Genomic DNA, 21,634 nt, shown 5'->3' on the forward strand with positions numbered 1-21,634 from the left:
AAGTCAATTAGGTTTTTTTATTTGCCGATTTAGAAGTAAGATACAAAAAATTAATTCCAGCCAAAATGTAAGAGAGTCTAGAGGCATGACATAAGAACTTAGTCTTGCTATTACAAAACTGAATAATATGGTTGCTTTGTAACAGCATATTAGTCAGAATTCGTACATTCTGAGGTCAAATCTGCTTAGTCCTATACCCATCAACCGAATCATGTCGATCAAAAAAGGTCTATGCAAATTGACGAGGTTGGAAACCTCTTTCAAGCAGAGTGGTTCTGATCAACAGACATATAGGTAAATGATGAAAGGGGAACAGCCAAAGTAGGGAGACTCTATGGGGTAAAATCAATTTCTCTATGCGCAACATAGTGACGATACCAGTCTTCCTCGGGAACTACTTCTTAAAGGTATTTAAGGAAAATTCCAGGGACTAGTGACTATCAGGGCTGATTACGGACAGGTCCAGAGTCTTTCTTTCAAGTTCTAAGATCTTTTGCATGAAAGGTGCCTATATTCTTACCGGTCATATCTTCTAAAATGTAATAATGACTACCATCCTTTTCCTTCACACGAGCCTTTAAATATAATGGAGCTAATTTCGCATTAAAGCGTTTGTCTACACTACTTTGTGCGAAGTTTCGCCTTAAAACCTCCTGCCCGATCTTAGAGGTCTCATTCCTTGTCCGTAAATTATAACGGCATTGATTGGCATCATAACTTGCATGTCGGCTCACCGAGCAAGTTAAGTCGTCTCAGTAGCGAATATGTTGATCCGTGTGTGATCATATCGAATCCGTATAATGCATGGTACGGAGACATCCGAATAGCCTGATGAATGGAATTTCTTAATGCGCAACTAATGGCACTTAGATTCTCATCCCATCTTGTATGATCACCCTTCAAATATGCGCGAATACCAGCTATTAGCGATCTATTCACACGCTCTGAAGCATTAGCTTGCGGTGAATATAATGCTGTATACATGTGTCTGATGCCTAAAGAGGTAAAATAGGCGTTAAGGTCATTTGCCTTAAATTGGGACCCATTGTCACTAACAACGGTCTCCGGTACCCCGTAGCAATGAAAAATCTGCCTCTCTAAGAAGTCTTTTATAGCAGTGGACGTGAATTTCCTCATTGGATGTAACCAATGAAATTTGCTGTAATGGTCTAGCACTATAAGTATATGCCCCGATTTACTTTTCGGATACGGACCCAGTAAATCTATATAAAGCCGTTGGAAAGGTCTTTCCGAAAATGCAGGCTTTCCCAGTTCAGGCTTCATAATGAAGTTTGGTGCTTTAGTCGATTTGCAAATATCACATTTGCCAATGAATTCCCCCATAATCCCGACTGCTAGCTTTCAGATCGGTTTATTTTTAGATATAGCTACTAAAAAGACCACTATTTTGTTATACACAATTGAACAACGACTTGTACTTATTAGTATTTGGTCCAAACCGGATCATATTTCGATATAACTGCTATGGGACAATGCAATTTTCACCGGATTTTGATGTAAGGTGGTTTACATATATACCCGTGGTGGTGGGTATAAAAAGTTCGGGCCGGCCGAACTTAACGCCTTTTTACCTTTTTTTTTTAATTTATATTTTGTTTATTTATTTTATGATGATCGGCCGAAAATGACTACCTGTAGTTTGTACAAAAATTAGCATGGACAGACGGACATAGCTAAATCGAAAGTGGTTCTGAGTTGATCTGTATATCTATCAATGGGTCTATCTCTCTTCCTTCTGGATGTTACAAACAAATGCACTAAGTTATGATACCCTGTACCACAGTGGTGAAGTAGTGCATGAAAACACTTTTTTTTGTTACATAGTGAGATTTTAGTAAGTGGGATCGAATAAAATAAGTAAAAGCGTGCTAAGTTCGGCCCGGCCGAATATTATGATCGATCCACCATGGATCGCATTTGTCAAGTTCTTTTCCCCTTTATCTCTTTTTAATCAAACAAAGGAAAAAAGAAAAAGAATACCTAGGCTATTGGAGCTCCATCAAGTTATGATCTAATTCGGACCATAATTAAATTAAACGTTGGAGACCACAGTAGAAGTCATTGTGTAAAATTTTAGCCAAGTCGAATAAGAATTGCGAAAGAAGTAAAATTGGGAGATCGTTTTATTGGGAAGCTGTATCAGGTTATACAACAATTCAGATCATATTTAACACGTATGTTGGAGGTCATACGGGAAGCCGTTGTACAAAATCGGATAATAATTGCGCCCTCTATAGGCTCAAGAAGTCAAGATCAAGGTTATATACCGATTGGAACCATATTTGGCATAGTTATTGGTCATAACAAAACACGTCATTCAAAATTTTAGCCAAATCTGATAACAATTGCGCCCTCGAGTGGCTCAAGAAGTCAAGATCCGATTGTTAGGAGTCGTAACAGAACACTTCGTGCAAAATTTCAGCTTAATAGGACAACTTTTGCAGTTTCTAAGGGCTCAAGAAATCGAATCGGGAAATCGGTTAATGTAGGAGCTATATACAAATCTGAAGCGATATGACCTATTTGCAATCCCCAACGACCTACATCATCAACAAGTATCTGTGCAAAATTTCAAGCGGCTAGCTTTACGTATTCGACTACTATCATGATTTCCACAGAAGGGCGGCAAGACGAGCGGACAAATGGGCGGACGTATGAACATATCTAGATCGACTTAAAATGTCAAGACGATCAACAATATATATACTTTATGGGGTCGCAGAGCAATATTTCGAATGACTAGATTAGTTTACCCCTCATCCTATGGTGGTGGGAATGGTCAAAATAAAACAGTAAGGAAAGGCAAAAGTTTGGCGCAGCCGACTATATAATACCATACACCCCAGAGTATACGAAATACTTTTAATAGATAGCACTTATATCCAAATTTAGTCAGACCTTAATTTTGCATACCTATTGAAATATCGAATATAACCTTTTACGATTTTCTTACGATGGTACGAAAATTGTGGCTTCTACAGCTTTAAAAGTCGAAACGCATAAAAGATATATATGGGAGTTTTATCGAATTTGATGAAATTGTGCACGCGTATTGGGATAGAAGTTTTGTAGAGATCGGACCAAAATTGTGGCTTCTACAGCCTTCTATCGGATAAAAAATATATATGGGAGCTACATCTAAATCTGGACCGATTTTTATGGAACTTTGCACACATATGGGAACGTTGAATAAAATGCTCCATGCCAAATTTTGTAAGGTTGGGACCAAAATTGTGGCTACTAAAGCTTTAAAAGCGCATATCAGATGAAAGATATGTATGGGAGCTATATATAGATCTGATGTGTCACATATTTTGACGTCACAAAAAGCACTTCGTGCCAAATTTTGTAAAGATCGAACCAAAATTGTGCCTTCTATAGCCATAATAGGTCAAATCGGGCGAAAGTTATATATGGGAGCTATATCTAAATCTGAACCGCACACATATTGGGACATCGGGACAAATTCGGTAGAGATCGCACAAAAATTGTGGCTCCTACAACTTTAAAAGGGCATATCGGATGAAAGATATATATGGGAGCTATATCTAAATCAGGACCGATTTCAATAAAATTTCGCAAGCATTTTGGATTGTTAAAAAAACACTTCGCGCCAAACTTTGTAAGGATCGGACCAAAATTGTGGCTTCTACAGCTTTAAAAGTGCACATCGGATGAAAGATATATATTGGAGCTACATCTAAATCTGAACCGATTTTTTCAAAATCAATAGCGTTTGTCCCTGGACCAAAAAATACATTTATGCAAAATTTTGTGAAAATCGGACAACAAATGCGATCTGTACATTGATTACAACAATACATTGACAGACAGACAGACGGACATAGCTAAATCGAATTAGGAAGTGCTTCTAAGCCGATCCGTACACTTATCGATGGGTCTAGCTCTTCTCCTTCTTAGCGTTGCACACCAATGCACAAATCTATAATACCCTGTACCACAGTAGTGGTGCAGGGTATAAATAATCAGAGCTGAGTTGGTTTAAACAGCTCACTCACTTTTCGTGTTTTATTTTACTGTCAAACATCTTCAGTTTTGTCTATAATTTAGCCATGAATCGTCTTACAAACGAACAACGCTTGCAAATTATTGAATTTTATTATTAAAATGCGTGGTCTGTTAAGAAAGTTCATCGCGCGCTTCTTCTATTTTACTACGAAGCTCATTTTTCAAATCAAATCAAAAATCAAATTTATTGTTTCTCCAAAATGCAAGAGCTTGACTTACATGACATGTGGTTTCAAAAAGACGGTGCCACATGCCAAACAGCACGCGTAACAATGGACTTATTCAGAGGCGAGTACGGTGAACATTTGATTTCACATTTGAATGAAATCATTATCAAACATTAAATTATATGGACCGTACTATCGATTCAAATAAAGATTTCATGCCTTTTTCTGACTTTTATGTGTGTGTGTGTGTGTTTTGTTTTAGCTCGTTAAAAATCTCCCTCTATCTACGAAACCAGAAGATAAATTAACGCTATACAGCAATTTATGGCTATCTGGCCACAAATGAAGATTTGGCAGCCTCGACAATTGTAAGGGAGGCCACCAACTTTATAGGCCTGCCTGTCTATAACTATGTATTAGTTTAAAATATTTGAAATTCAATTAAGTTTAACTCAAATTGTCTTTCGTTGTAGGATTGAAATGGACGAAAGTATTACCAAGCCCCTTAACCTGGCCAACTCAGCTGTCTTGCGGGCCGTTGAAGAAGAGGAACAGGAAATGAAAAGTGGTAAGCCTGAAATAAACGTTGAACATCTCATCTTTATTTTCTCCTTCCCAATGTCGTATTTGTTTTTGAATGTAAATAGTACTGGAGACCATGAACAAATTCTTAAAGTTAAAACATTCTTAAAATTCTTAAATTCTTAAAGTTAAACAAGTTTAAAGTAAAATTCAAACCAGAAAGGAAAGGCAAAAGGGGAAAGAGCCGACTATGTAATATACCTGCTCTTTAAGTGGAAATTTGGAGCTATATCTTATTCTGAACCGAATTAAGTGGACATTGGTGGAGGTTTTCAGATAGGTTATAAAACAATCCTTATCAAATTTCGAGCAAATGTGTTCAAAATTGTAATAACTAGGGCTCTTTATATGCAAACAGAATGGTTTCAAATTTCAGGGAATTCGGGAATTAAATGCATCTGGTATGGTCAGTACGGCAGCTAAGTTTAGACCGTTTAGGACTATATTTGGCACGGATGTCAACAGATTTAATTGTACGCACTGTTCCAAGTTATTGCGAGATCCGGTTATAAATGCGTCTTGTTTGGGCTTTAGACCCTTAACCGGCAGATCGGTCTACATGACAGGTATATCTAAATATTGTCGTATGTGGCCCATATAAGATTTGGATATCGAGAGGCATAGTGCAGATTTGGATATCGAGAGGCATAGTGCAAATTTCATAAATGAGGTTTTAGTGAAACTAAAATCATAAATCGATCTACATGGCAGGTATATTGATACACAACTCACCAAATTTCAGCGTAATCAGATTATAAATGCGCATTTTATGGACTCAAGGCCTTTAATCGGCAGATCGGTCTATATGGCAGCTGTATTCAAATATAGCACGATTTGGCGAATTCAAGAACCTAACCTGCGTATGAAAGAAATACGAATCTTTGCCAAATTTCAACTCAATATCTGTTTTATTCAGTGTAGAGCGAATACAACAGATGTACAAACAGACGAACGGAGAGACACACGGACATACTTAGGTTAGATTTAAGTGGCAGTCTGCCATCAGACTCACTTAGACGTTTTCGTCCATTGTGATACCACAGGAAAAGAAAAAGGAAGATGCCTCTAGTTCCCACCGTTGAACCATCCAGATCGCTTTAAAAGGCCGAACAGCTTGCGAATGTTCACATCCGCTAAATCAGACAGATTTTCAAAGAAATGACATCCGAAGTTGAACTCCTTCGGACTGCCAGTGCGGGACACACATACAGAAGGTGTTCTATAGTCTCTTCTTCTTCGATGTACTCACAGCTTCTGCAAAAGTCGTTGCTGGCAACCTTCAGTCTGCCAGCATGTTTTCCGATTAGACAGTGAACTGTCATGACGAACACAATGACTGAGTCGTCTGTTGTAGCCAGTGACAGCAAAGCAGTAGACCTCTTCAAGTCTAGGTTAGGCCACATAGGTTTGGAATGCTCACAGCCACATCTTTCTGTCCATCTATCATTCGTTGTCCTTCGGGCCTGGTCCTGAAAACTTATCTTACATGTAGCTAGAGGCATACCCACAGATTCCAGTTTCCCTGGAATGTGTTAGGTAGTTCCTAGTCTCGCAAGCTCGTCCGCTTTACAATTCTCTGGGATATCACTGTAACCCGGCACCCAGAACAGGTGAATTTTGAACTGTTCAGCCATCTCGTTGAGAGATCTGCTACAATCGAGGGTGGTCTTTGTATTCAGAAATACGTTCTCCAGGCTGTCTGAGAAAATATTGATGCCAATCGTCGATATGGCAATACATTTTAGCCATTCCACCACAAGATCTCCGCTGGATACACACTGCAGTGGTCGGGTAACCTTTTCGACATGAACAGTTCTAGACCTTTAAGGTACAACCTAAAGCCTACCTGGTCGTTTAGTTTGGAACCATCCGTATAGAAGTAAGTAACTTCTATTACCAGAGATATCCTGGTTCCAATCGGTTCTTTCAGGAATAGCGGTACAGTACTTTTTATCAAAAAGCGGCTCAGGTAGGGTGTAATCCACACTGCCAGGAATATCGGACATTGTATCAAGGATAACAGTGTCCGTAGCCGCCACATGACCAAAGTGAAAGCTCCCTTAACTTCACGGTATTGGTCGCAGCAATTTATCTAGCCACAATGACCAGAGGCATTAGATGTAGCATTTAATTCAGTGCATCAGATGGTGTCGTCCTCAATGCGGATGTGATACACAAACAAGCCACGCTTTGGAGCCGGTTGACTAATGAGCAGTAGGTGGACTTTTGAAGCGCCCTCCACCAGACCACAACACCATATAGCATTATAGGTATGACGACTGCAGTATATACCCAATGCATGAAACGCTGTCTAAAACCCCAACTTTTACCAACGGCTCTCTTGCAGATGTATAGGACAAGAGTTGCCTTTCTTTCCCTTTCCAAAATGTTGAATTTGATCGCATTAGAATTTTACGGAGATTGGAAATATGTATATTCTTTGTAGGGTCGGAAATTGATGTTTCAATGTGTTGCAAACGGAATAACAAAATGAATGTACCCCCTATTTTATAATGGTGGGTAAAATGTTTCGATGCAGCTGCCAGCATATACACCACAACAAACTGTTGCTTTTTCGCCATTCATCGGCAGCATTTGGCTTTTCTTTTTCCCAGATCTGAAAGAATTTTGATAATAAATTTTACGGATTTTACACTCAAAGAAAAAGTCAAGCACAGCGTTGAAAAAGTTACTAAATTCGTTCATAAAAGTGAATCAACACACAGATATTACTAGACTTAAACCCAACCAATTTAAGGTAGCAATAGGGTTTTTGGCCACTCTATATTGCCTCAACTAAGTTATTCACTCTAATGGAGAAAAGGTCTTTTATAAAGTAACCATAAATACAGCTTTGTTCCTTGCTCAATGTCTGTATGTATTGGTTGAATGTCATGGTTATGATGGCTTATAAAATATTAAATTTTTGATTTTGTTAGTGCAACTTTAGCTTCGGCTTATCCATTGTTTGTTCTTCCATAAGTCCATATCCAGTTCGTATTGTATAACCTACAATAATGGCAACCATATTAAATGTTTGTGTGTATGTAAGAGATAATTCCCATCTCACTTAAAATTGAATATTTTCCAATGTATGACTTGTGACAAGAACAGTAATCCTCAGTAGATGTCATATACACTGGGAGAAAGATTAAAGCTTAACATTATTTAGATAAACGCTAAGAAAAGTGTGTCGTTACATTTCATTGTTTATATAAAGGGCCCAAAGTGATGCTTATTTTGGGACTACTTTACTACGTAAATAGTCAGTAATTCGTTCATATGGAACATTAATGAACTTTAACGAAGTAGTTCCTGTTTGGTCCCATCTTTTTCGAAACCTGCTTATAAATGAAGGTCCCTCATCAATAGTGGCCTGTTACACATTTTTCTTTGTGACCCCACTAAGAAATGGCTAGATTTTGATTCAATCTTTAACAATCAAAAGCGTGCTAAGTTCGGCCTGGTCGAATTTTAAGAACCCACCACCATGGATTCTGTTAAAAATTTATACAACATATATTCAGTTGTAGGGCATAATTTTATTCTACAAACTAAACTTCTGTCAGACCAGAACCGAACAAGGATGATGGAGAGACCGGTTTATATAGGAGCTATATCAGGATATAGACCGATTTGGACCGTGCTTGGCACAGTTGCTGGAAGTTATAGAAAAACACAGCATGCAAAATTTCAGCCAAATCTGACAAAAATTGCGGCTTCCAGGGGCTTAAGATGTCAAATCGGGAGATCGGTTTGTATGGGAGATATATTTATATATGAACCGATATGGCTCATTTACAATTGCCAATGACCTACATCAATATTAAGTATCTGTGCAAAATTTCAATCGGCTAGCTTTCCACGTTCGACCTCTATCGTGGTTTCGATAGACGGACATAGCTAGATCGACTCAAACTTCGAGATAATGGGGTCTTAGACGAATATTTTGAAATGTTACATACGGAATGACTAGATTCATATACCCCCGATCCTATGGTAATGGGTATAAGAAATAAATAGCTTTATATCCCGGCATGTATACATTTGCTTACTTAAAAAGATTGGGATCTGTTTTAGAGTGCCTGACCATAATACCTGCAGGCAGAGATCCGGGCGATCACGGAATGCGTGAGGTGGTGTGGTTTTGACGCGAGGACGTGGAGTGTGAACATTTTTGCGGACAGTAAACTAGCCATCAGGGCAATTACAACCAGGACAGTAAGAAGGAGATAAACGTCTTCGCAGAGGATGGCACGACCCGCATCGTTTGTAAGTAAGGGGAAAGGAAAAGCAGACGATTTGGCAGTGAAGGCCAGAGGACTGTCGTCAGCAAACTTGGTTAACCCGAAGCCTTTAGGGTCGACGCGGTCCGAGTTAAGGTCGTGGGCTACTAACATTGTGGAACAGCGAAACAGTCGATACGACAGCGAAAATCCTATGGGTGATCCGGATCGTGAGAGGACAAGGCTATTACTGACAGGAAGTAAAGAGGAAGTCAGAATAGCTTTTGATATCATTGCGGGACACATAGGACTGCGAGCTCACTTATGCAAAATTGGTGCGGCAAGTGATAGCATGTGTAGGGAAGATGATGCGACTTTGGAGCATTTCTTAAGTCATTGCCAGGTTTTCGCGCTTAACAGCGGTACTTAGGTGGGAGCACAATACCAGACATGAACCAATTTAGTGGCGTGGTATGGAAATCAATCAAGGATTTTGTAAGTAGCACGGAATTCCTAACTTAAATTATCTTCCCCGAGGCTACTTTTTATACCCTCGACCATAGGATGGGGGTATACTTATCTCGTAATTCCGTTTGAAACATCTGGAAATATGCGTCTAATACTCCAAAAAGTATTTATATTCTTGTCCGTGATGACATAAGTCGATCTTGCCATGTCCGTGCTGTCTGTGGAAAGCACGCTAATTTTCGAAAGAGTAAAGCTAGGCGCTTGAAATTTTGCAAAAATACCTCAATTTGTGTAGGTCGGTTGCGATAGTAAATGGACCAAATCGGTCCATGTTTTGATATAACTGCCATACAAACTGATCTTGGGTCTTGACTTCTTGACTCTAGAAGTCACAATTCTTACTTCTAACAGCCATGACAAGTACGATCCATATCGGTCAATTATTTGATGATGCTCATATATATATTGAAAAAGTCGTTCAAAGAACTTGACAAATGCGATCCATGGTAGAGCGTATATAAGATTCGGCCCTGCCGAACTTAGCACACTTTTACTTGTTAGTATTTAGAGCGCACAACAAGCCGATTACTGGCTTAGGTGTATGTCCATAGTGGCATGGAGGGATTTTTCAACCTAACCTAATCTACTTAAATTTGCTATGACAGAACATTTGTCCTATTAGCCGAACGTAGAATAGCGTTCCAAACGCCTCGATCTTCTGCATTCCTTCTAAAATCTCTGACACCAATCCGAGGTATCTCCCACCACTTGATCTTCCCATCGGGCTTTTGGTCTCGGTTTGAGTGTACCATTGAGATATCTCTCAAGAAGCATCTTTGCTGGGGCTTCTTCATCCATTCTGACAAGATGACCAAGACATAGTATGTGAGGTTCCAATAATTGATTGTGCGTTCTTCTAGCCAAATTGTGCAAACGAGCTGATGCATACGTCTTATCCGTTCTAAAACAGTTCAGCCGGCTACCCATCGACCTGTGATGCCTTATTGATTTTTATCCGGGTAACTGCTACGTGGACCTCGTTTTTACTAGGTGGTACACGTTCTATACGATCATCAGGAAGTGGTTCTGATGTAAACTAATGGCCGTCATCATCGGATACCAGCAGTTGGCGAAAGTGATATTTTCTGTTGCCACCTGTTGTGTTTGCTGCTTCCGATACCCAGCTCCCTTTCAATGCCAGATCGTACGTTTCTTGCTACACTAAGGCGTGTGTGAACTTTTGCTGTATCAAGGTAATGATCCGAATCCATTTTCGCGTCTCGGATCGATCGTACATCTATCAAGCTGGTTCAATGCCATCCATCTATCTCAACATAATCTATTTGGCTTCTCGTGTTTTGATCTGGTGGCAGCCATGTGCCCGTGTGAATCCTTCGATGTTTGATTCTGGTGCTGCTAACTACCATGTTCTTTGCCGCGGAAAAGTCTATTAGCCTCAATCCATTATTGGAATTTTCTTCCCTTGGGCTAAAATTTCCGACTGTTGAGCCATTTCCATCCCTTTCTTCACATTAAAATCACCTATTTAGAATCATTTTAATATCGTGCGCGGCACAGCGGTCATATTCTCTTTCTAGGCGTAGAGCATAGAGCACGAATAGAGCTGATGTTGAAGAATTTTGCCTTTATGCGGATTGTGGTTAGCCTCTCATCCACCGGAGTATATAGCCTCACATCCACCGTGGGGATATTCCAGGTACAGATACGTAAATCATGGTCCTTAAAACGTTTGCAGGGGTTGTCAACATAAAGGCAATCCGTTTTTAATCTTTTTTCATAGTAATTTATTTAAGTTTTTCATGTGAAGCGCTACTAACCCGACCCCGCCCCAACTCATATTTGTGTACCCACCACCAAAGCATGGTGGCATACTAATCTAGTCATTCCGATGCAACACCTCGAAATATTGATCTGCGACGTAATATATAAATATATTCTTGATCGTCTCGACATTCTGAGTCGGTCTAGCCATGTCCGTCCGTCTGTCGAAATCACGATAGAGGTCGAACGCGTAAAGCTAGCCTCTTGAAATTTTGCACAGATACTTAATATTGATGTAGGTCGTTAGAGATTTCAAATGAGCCATATCGGTTTAGATCTCTATAACCGATCCTCAATTTTTTAGCTGAAATTTGGGACAAAGACTTGGGCTATGACTTCCAACATCCACACCAAGTATAATCCGAATAGGGCTATAAACATATACAACGATCCCGATATTTAACTTCTTCAGCCCTTAGAAGCCTAAATGTTCACCTTATTTGGTTGAAATTTGCCCAAAAACCTATCTTATGACTAACAAGTTAAAGCGTGCTAAGTTCGACTGTCGATTCGAGCCGATTCTTATATACCCTTCACCATGGATTGCATTTGTCAAGTTCTTTTCCCGGTATCTCTTTTTAGGCCAACAAAAGATAAAAGAAAATTATTGCTATCTTATTGGAGCACAATCGATTTGAATGTTGGAGACCATAGTAGAATTCATTGTGTAAAATTGCAGCCAATTTGAAAAAGAATTGCGTCCTTTAGGGGTTCAAGAAAAAATATAGGGAAATCGGTTTACATAGGAGCTGTATCAGACTATGGACCGATTCAGACCATATTTGTCATATGTGTTGAAGGTCATGGGAGAAGCCGTTGTACAAAATTTGGATAGTAATTGCGCCCCCCAGTGGCTCAACAAATCAAGATTCCAGATCGGTTTTTATGACAGCTTTATTAAGTTATGGACCGATTTGAACCATACTTAGCACAGAAGTTGGAAGTCAAAAAGAAACACATCATGCAAAATTTCAGCGAAATCGGATAAGAATTGCACGTTCTAGTGGCTCAAGAAGTCAAGATCCAAGATCGGTTTATATAGCAGCTATATTAAAACATGCACCGATATGGCCCATTTTAAATCCCAACCGACCCACACTTGTAAAAAGTATCTCTGCAAAATTTTAAGCGGCTAGCTTTACTCCTTCGAAAGCTAGCGTGCTTTCAGCAGACAGATCGATTTAAAATGTCAGGACGATCAAGAATATATATACTTTATGGGGTCTTAGCCAATTATTTCAGTGAATTACAAACATAATGACTAAATTAGTATACCCCCATCCTATGGTGGAGGGTATAACAACATCATTGCCAAGTTTGATCCGAATCGGTCAATATGGCGATATAGTCCCCCCTAAGTATTGATATCTTGATATAACTTCTTGAGACCAAAATAATTTAAATATATTTAATTACCCAAGATTCGGCCCGGCCGAACTTAGCACGCTTTTTCTTCTTTCTCGTTCTTCAGGTGAACTCGTGGCTTATTTCACTCACTACCTTTAACGGATGTTAAATGTGGCTACCCAGGTGACGCCGGGAAGAATTGTGTCCACACTTGAGATGAAGGAAGAACAAGATATGCTAGTCAAATCCATTCAGAACCGTTGTTTGATTTTCAACATCCCCAAGCCACAGTTATACACAATTTTACCACAACTTTGATCGGATTATGTTACTTAGCATATCGTAGTTGTGGTAGATACAAGCAAAAACGTGTTAAGTTCGGCCGTGCCACACTTTGGATACCAACCTTCATGAACATATTAATCATTCTAGTTAATTATAACTTCAATATCCAAAGATGAGCTGATCTGTTTCATATTTGATTCAGGTCCCGAGAGCTCATATACAAGTAATGTTTTCGGCGAAGTTGGGCAATAAATCCGCTTTTTATGGGGTTAAGAGCCTAAATTGGAAGATTGGTCTATATGGCAGATATATCTAAATAGGATCCGATTTGGACCATGGTCGCATCGGATAACCGTAGCCTTAAAACAACTCCCTGTTTCAAATTTCGGAATCGGGCTATAGATGGCTTGAGCTTAAGACCGTAAATCGGCAGATCGGTCTATATGGAAGCTATATCTAAATAAAGTCTGATCCAATCCATATTTGGGCAGGGTGTCGGGAGACTTAATAAAACTCACTATTTCAATTATGAGCAAAATAAGGTAGACATTTGCTTTTATGGGATTAAGATCCTAAGGCCACGGACGCCACTGTAGCGCAGAGGTTAGAATGTCTGCCAATGACGCTGAACCCCTGCGTTCAAATCCTGGTGAAAGCAACAGAATATAAATTGTCAGCGGTGGTTCCCCTCCTAATGCTCGCGACATTTGTGGAGAATATGTCATGTAAAAACTTCTCCCCAAATAGGTGTCGCACGGCGGCACTTCATTCGGATTCGGCTATAAAAAAGAGGTCCCCTATCATTGAGCTTAAAAAAATTTTATCGGACAGCACACATTGATGTGTGAGAAGTTTGCCCCTCTTCCTTTATGGATTATTTATGGACAAATTTGCATTTGCAACACCTTTAAACTACTGATCGGTCTATTTGGCAGGTATATCCAAATAAAATACTATCTAGACCATATTTGGGGCGGACGTCAAGAGGCTTAATATTAATCCCTGTTTCAAATTCCAGCAAAATCGGTAGACAAATGATTTCTTTAAGGCCTGTGCCTTAGACCCTATATGACAGCCATATCCGAATATGGTGCAAGTTGCCCTGTTTAAGAACTTAACCTGAGTGTAGAGGAAACACGGATCTGTGGCAAATTTCTGCTCAATGTGTCAAGACTGTAAAGTTTTGAAATTACAACATTACGGACGGACGGACAGACGGACAGACATACGGACATACGGACATCATTAAATCGTCTTAGAATTTTATGACGATTAAGAATATATTTAATTTGCAGCATCGAAAATACACATTTCGGTGTGTTTCAACACATTTCGATGTGTCCCCTATCCTATGGTGGTGGGTATAAAAATAAAGAATATGCTAATGCAATTCTTTCAGTGTAGAAAAAGTTGAATATTGTTTATAGATAAGTTTGATAAACTAATGCCAAACTCAAACAAACGATCCAGCAACATTTACATAAAATTGCATCAGCAGAAGTGTACATATATCAATATAATAATATGCAATAAATATGTGTTCGGCGTTTTCATGCAAAGAGATGGGAATGGTCCTTATATTTTATCAAGACGTTGTTGTTCAAAATCCACCAATATATACGTGGAGAGAATATGTAGATGGTATCCTACAACACTCTTAGGGAACATGCATATATGGAAGTGCCTTAAAGAATGTTATATAACAACTATTGTATAATAACAGTTTGAAATGGAGAAACTATGAGTCAACATCTAAAATTGTGTTCTGTGTAAATTTTTAATATAGCATTTTCAAAAACACAGACTGTAATTATACCCTATTATTTTGTGCATTTGTTTGCAAGAAGGAGAATAGCTAGACCCATTGATAAGTATCTGATCTGCTTAGAATCATTTCATGATTCTATTCAGCTATGTCCGCCTGTCCATGCATTCTTGTGATCAAGGTACATGTGTCGTACAATTTTGCACAAGTCTCTTTTTTGGTCCAAAGACAGACGATATATATTTTAGACAAAATCTGCTTAGATTTATATATAGATTCCATATATAACATTTATATATAACTTTAAGGCTGTATTAGACACAATTTGGGTCCGATCTTTACAAAATTAAGCATGAGGTTTTTAATTTTTATACCCTCCACCATAAGATGGGGGTTATACTAATTTCGTCATTCTGTTTGTAACTGCTCGAAATATTCGTCTGAGACCCCATAAAGTATATATATTCTTGATCGTCGCGACATTTTATGTCGATCTAGCCATGTCCGTCCGTCTGTCCGTCCATACGTCCGTCCGTCCGTCTGTCCGTCCGTCCCTCCGTCCATACGTCCGTCCGTCCGTCTGTCTGTCGAAAGCACGCTAACTTCCGAAGGAGTAAAGCTAGCCGCTAGAAATTTTGCACAAATACATCTTATTACTGTAGGTCGGTTGGTATTGTAAATGGGCCATATCGGTTCATGTTTTGATATAGGTGCCATATAAACCGATCTTGGGTCTTGACTTCTTGAGCCTCTAGCGTGCGCAATTCTTATCCGATCAGAATGAAATTTTGCACGACGTGTTTTGTTATGATATCCAACAACTGTGCCTAGTATGGTTCAAATCGATCCATAACCTGATATAGCTGCCATATAAACCGATCTTGGGTCTTGACTTCTTGAGCCTCTAGAGGGCGCAATTCTTATCCGATTGGAATGGAATTTCGCACGACGTGTTTTGTTATGATACCCAACAACTGTGCCAAGTATGGTTTAAATCGGTTTATAACCTGATATAGCTGCCATATAAACCGATCTTGGGTCTTGACTTCTTGAGCCTCTAGAGGGCACAATTCTTATCCGATTTGAATGAGTTTTTGCACGAAGTATTTCGTCATAATATCCAACAACTGTGCCATGTATGGTTGAAATCGGTCCATAACCTGATATAGCTGTCATATAAACAGATCTGGGATTTGACTTCTTGAGCTTCTAGAGGGCGCAATTCCTATCCGATTTGGCTGAAATTTTGCATGACGTATTTTATTTTTACTTTCAACAACTGTGTCAAATAAGGTTCAAATCGGTTCATAACCTGATATAGCTGCCATATAAACCGATCTGGGATCTTGACTTCTTGACCCCTAGAGGTCGCAATTATTATATATATGCCTGAAATTTTGTACGATGGATCCTCTCATGACCATCAACAAACGTGTTTATTATATTCTGAATCGGTCTATAGCCCGATACAGGTCCCATATAAATCGTTCTCTCTATTTTACTTCGTGAGCCCCAATGGGCGCAATTCTAATACGAATTGGCTGAAATATTACACAGGTCTCCAACATATAATTTAATTGTGGTCCGAACCGGACCATATCTTGATATCGTTTTAATAGCAGAGCAACTCTTTTCTTATATCCTTTTTAGCCTAAGAAGAGATGCCGGGAAAACAACTCGACAAATTCGATCCATGGTGGAGGGTATATAAGATTCGGCCCGGCCGAACTTAGCACGCTTTTACTTGTTTTTTATTTGTTATTGTATATTTAATAATATTTTGCATAATAAAAAAATGTTTAACAAGTAAAAGCGTGCTAAGTTCGGCCGGGCCGAATCTTATATACCCTCCACCATGGATCGCATTTGTCGAGTTCTTTTCCGGGCATCTCTTCTTTGGGAAAAAAGGATATAAGAAAAGATTTCCTCTGCTATTAGAGCGATATCAAGATATGGTCCGGTTTGGACCACAATTAAATTATATGTTGGAGACCTGTGTAAAATGTCAGCCAATTCGAATAAGAATTGCGCCCTTTGGGGGCTCAAGAAGTAAAATAGAGAGATCGATTTATATGGGAGCTGTATCGGGCTATAGACCGATTCGGACCATAATAAATACATATGTTGATGGTCATGAGAGAATCCGTCGTACAAAATTTCAGGCAAATCGAATAATAATTGCGACCTCTAGAGGCTCAAGAAGTCAAGATCCCAGATCGGTTTATATGAAAGCTATATCAGGTAATAGACCGATTAGAACCATTCTTGGCATAGTTGTTGGATATCATGACAAAACACGTCGTGCGAAATTTCATTCCAATCGGATAAGAATTGCGCACTCTAGAGGCTCTAGAAGTTAAGACCCAAGATCGGTTTATATGGCAGCTATATCAGGTTATGAACCGATTTGAACCATACTTAGCACGGTTGTTGGATATTATAACAAAACACGTCGTGCAAAATTTCATTCCAACCGGACAAGAATTGCCCACTCTAGAGGCTCAAGAAGTCAAGACCCAAGATCGGTTTATATGGCAGCTATATCAGGTTATGGACCGATTTGAACCATACTTGGCACAGTTGTTGGATATCATAACAAAACACGTAGTGCCAAAATTCATTCAAATCGGATAAGAATTGCGCCCTCTAGAGGCTCAAGAAGTCAAGACCCAAGATCGGTTTATATGGCAGCTATATCAGGTTATGAACCGATTTGAACTATACTTGGCACAGTTGTTGGATATCATAACAAAACACGTAGTGCCAAAATTCATTCAAATCGGATAAGAATTGCGCCCTCTAGACGCTCAAGAAGTCAAGACCCAAGATCGGTTTATATGACAGCTATATCAAAACATGGACCGATATGGCCCATTTACAATACCAACCGACCTACACTGATAAGAAGTATTTGTGCAAAATTTCAAGCGGCTAGCTTTACTCCTTCGGAAGTTATCGTGCTTTCGGCAGACAGACGGACGGACGGACGGACGGACAGACGGACGGACATGGCTAGATCGACATAAAATGTCACGACGATCAAGAATATATATACTTTATGGGGTCTCAGACGAATATTTCGAGTAGTTACAAACAGAATGACGAAATTAGTATACCCCCCATCTTATGGTGGAGGGTATAATAAAAATGTTCACGTTTGAACTTGAAGTGTCAATCATTAATGTTCGCCTTATTTCATACATTTGTGCCAAAAATAAGATACGAGTATTCCAAAGTTCCTTGTACTTAAGAAGGTAGATAAAATTGCCAAAATACTAAGTGGGAAAGTGAGACGGCGAAAGTCCTATGGGGTGATCTGAATTGTTAAAGCACGAGGCTATTACTGAAAGTAAGTAAGAAGGAGGTCAGTATGGCTTTTGGTGTCATAAGGGGGCTCAAATGACAGCAAGCTCACTTATGCAAAATCGGTGCGGCAAGTGATAGCATGTGTAGAGCATGTGGGGAAGATGATGAGAAGTAAGGGCATTTCCTATGTCATTCATGTCAACAGACAACGGTACTTAGGTGGGGACACGATACCAGACATGAACCAACTTAGGGCAGTGGTATGGAAAACAATTAGGAATTTTGTAAAACTTTTCTAAAAATATTGCTATGGTTTTCATAGACTCAAATCCGCGTTAATCCAGAGAATACAGAGTCAACCAACCAAAACAGGCCACCGCGGCGCAAAGGTTAGCATATCCGGGTTCGAATGCTGGCGGGAACATAAAAAAGTTATTTTGTGAAGTACTATGTTTTATTTAAATGGCAAAGCACCCATGTAAAAACTTCTTCCCAAAAAAGGTTTCGCCTGTTGCCATATCATCGAACTCAAACTTGAATTGAACAGCTCGTTGTTTTCCCGCTGTTCCAGAATGAAATACTCGTGTAATCATCAGAGGTTTGCTTCACCACATGTATCCCCAATCTCACTTATTTAATGGAAAATGTTGTCGGCTGGTTGACCCTTAACCTAACCTAAACTTAGCTTTTTTAGATCTTTAAAGAAGAATGTTCTAAAGATACTATTTTTTCATTTGAATAAGTCTTAAAAACTCTAACACCAGTATTCCTATGTGTCGAGCATATATGTAAAGGTCACCCTAAGCCGTAATGCTTTATCGTGTCTGCGAATATTCACTATCACTATCCCTTATAGCTAATGAGACATTCCAGCACATATACTACTACACCCCACGTTCTTGTTCCCGCTATTCATTTATGGCGAGCATGGCACGCTGACGTGTGGTGGTAATGGTGGTTGTAATAGCGGTTGAATTTAACCGCTTTACAGCACATTTACATTTCATTTTATTGATTAAATTTTTTCCAAATGGTTTTTGGAGCTTCCCCCGTTTCTGCCACATTTCTCGTCAGCAATCCGGTAAGGGTGTTGGTTGAATTCGTGGTGTTTTTGTTGGCTTGATGTACTTGCAGAACTAACATTTGAGCTTAGGGTTCATTTGCTCTCAATGGGTCTATCATTTTATAGTTACATTTATGAAACCAATTATCCTTTTCTTTTTAGTAATACATAGATACCCCATATGTGCGTAAATGTGCGCCTGCACTTATATGTGATCTTCATAGCCATAAAACATACGCACCGTAGGCCGAACGAGGATTGGTAACAAAATGTTGGTAATGGTTATTCCAATTATATGTTTGAAATTAATTTGTATTTGAATTGACAAGAATAAAGAAGGAAATTAAACAAGAAAAAATGTGTTAAGTTCGTCCGAATCTGGGGTACCAATCTCTATTGATCCTAAAAAAATATACTCAGCTTAGATCTGTATTAGTTTGATGAAATCAAATCGCATATTGACTGACGCTCTTGGTAAATCAAGAAGAACACTGGGGGGATGGATTTTTATGGAGGTTACCAGGGACGTAGCCAGAGGTGCCGGGCCACCACTTCAAAATATTTTTTTCAAATGCAAAATTTGAATAAAATACGTTCTAAAGAAAAATTCCAATAAAATATTCTCGAGAGACGAAATTTGGCTCAGGCCATGGGCATCTCTAATTTATTTTTCTAAAGCTGCCATTAGACGATAAAACATGTCATTTAAATTGCCACTTTCTGCGTTCATATGATTTGTCTTATGTACTTCGAATACGAATAGGAAATGTATTCTCATATGTATTGAACTTTTTGTTATTTTATATACATGTATCTACATGTATTTTCGATGAAATAAAAGCACGATTTAGTCGAAAAAGTTGCACTTTTATTCCAAAATCCATTTGTCATATTAAATTTTTCGTACGTATCACACGATGTGTGCAACCTTCAGAATTGTGTTTTTTTTTTTTTTTTTTTTTTTTTTTTTTTTTGAAATTGCGTAAGATATTTCTTATCGTCTAATGGCAGCCTAAGCACAAAATTGAAAAAAATCCCAACGGAAATTGTGTTTTTTTAATTCTTTTCTAAACACAATATGAATAGCCCTTTTTTGAGATACATAATTTTCTTTCAAATTTTATTTTAATTTCTTAAAGACAAAGTTAGAAAAAGTTTTTTTTTTTTAGACACAATTTTAATAAATTGTTTTGCTAAATGAAAAAGTGTTTAGTTTTTAGTATTTAGAGCGCACAAGAAGCCGATTACTGGTTTAGGTGTATGTCCATAGTGGCATGGGGCGGATTAATATCCGCACCCTCTTTTGAATCTTACCTAATCTAAATGAAAACTAGTAAGGAAAGGCAAAAGTCGGGCGGTGCCGTCTGTATAATACCCTACACATATCCTTAAAGGAACTAATTCCGAACCAATCTCGGTTGACCCCTGCGAATATTTTCAAATATGTTCAAACTGTAATAACTACGGTTGAAAAATGACAACATTATTACAAATTTCCCAAACACTGACGAACATGTCAATGGGAGCTATACTTTAATCTGAACCGATTCTAATTAAACTTCTTAGGTATTGTGGTAGTCGTCGTGGAAAGCGTTGTGCAAAATTGGCAAGATTTATCAATAAAAGCGCTTGCAGTGGCTCTAGAAGTGAAAATCGGGCGACATACATATATTCCAGCTATTTCTAAATCTGAACCAATTTCTCTGAAACTCATCAGTAGCATTAAGAGTCATAAGAAACTCCTTCCTGCCAAATTTCGAGAGAAACGGTTAACAAATGAGCACTTAATTGCAATATTTCTTAAAATAGACCAACATATATATGGGAGCTATTTCTAAATCTGAACCGATTTTGAGCAAACTTCTTAGATGTTGTGACAGTCGCCGAGGAAAGCGTTGTGTAAAATTGTGGGTAGATTGGTCTCTAAATGCACTTGCAATGGTGGAGTAAACCGATTTCGAGCAAACTTCTTAGATGTTGTGGTAGTCGCCGAGGAAAGCGTTGTATGAAATTGTGAAAATCGGGCGATATATATCTATGAGAAATATGTAAATCTGAACCGATTTCAATGAAATTCACCAGTTACGTTGAAAATCAAAAGAAACCTGGGCACACGAAGCAACAGCGAGAGCCGTTGCCGTTGTGTAGCGTTTGAAGCCATCAATACAACTTATAATAGACGCACAGAATCATGTGTACCATGGAAATAGTGTAATTGTCGCATAAAAAAAGTCTGTCATTACACAGAAACACATGCATTGGGAAAAAGTACAGCTAGTAGACAGAGTAGTTGAGCGTGGTTAATGTGGTAATTGTATCATAGAGGCGTTTTCGCAACTAATACGATTCAAATACAACATAACAACACACGGCCCTTGAAGCCATCGTATCCTTTTCCATTTGAAAAGATAATCTCCGATCTTTGAGCTCGTCTGGAACTGCAAACAAACAAGAAAATCCTTCCTGCAAATTTAAATTATCAAATAACCACATGGTTGGAATATTAGTCCAAATCGGACGAACATATATATGG

General features: G+C 38.7%; 1 protein-coding gene across 1 annotated transcript in view; it reads left to right on the plus strand.

The window, feature by feature from the left end:
* Positions 1-21,634, plus strand: part of LOC106090296 (uncharacterized) — an 878,040-nt gene that overhangs the window by 466,560 nt on the left and 389,846 nt on the right. The window contains exon 2 of the mRNA XM_059360384.1: positions 4,691-4,785. Coding sequence (XP_059216367.1) covers positions 4,691-4,785 — 95 coding nt within the window. The remainder of the gene's footprint in view (positions 1-4,690; positions 4,786-21,634) is intronic.

The sequence above is a fragment of the Stomoxys calcitrans genome, chromosome 1, assembly GCF_963082655.1.
Source record: "Stomoxys calcitrans chromosome 1, idStoCalc2.1, whole genome shotgun sequence".
NCBI classification, from domain to species: Eukaryota; Metazoa; Arthropoda; class Insecta; order Diptera; family Muscidae; genus Stomoxys; species Stomoxys calcitrans.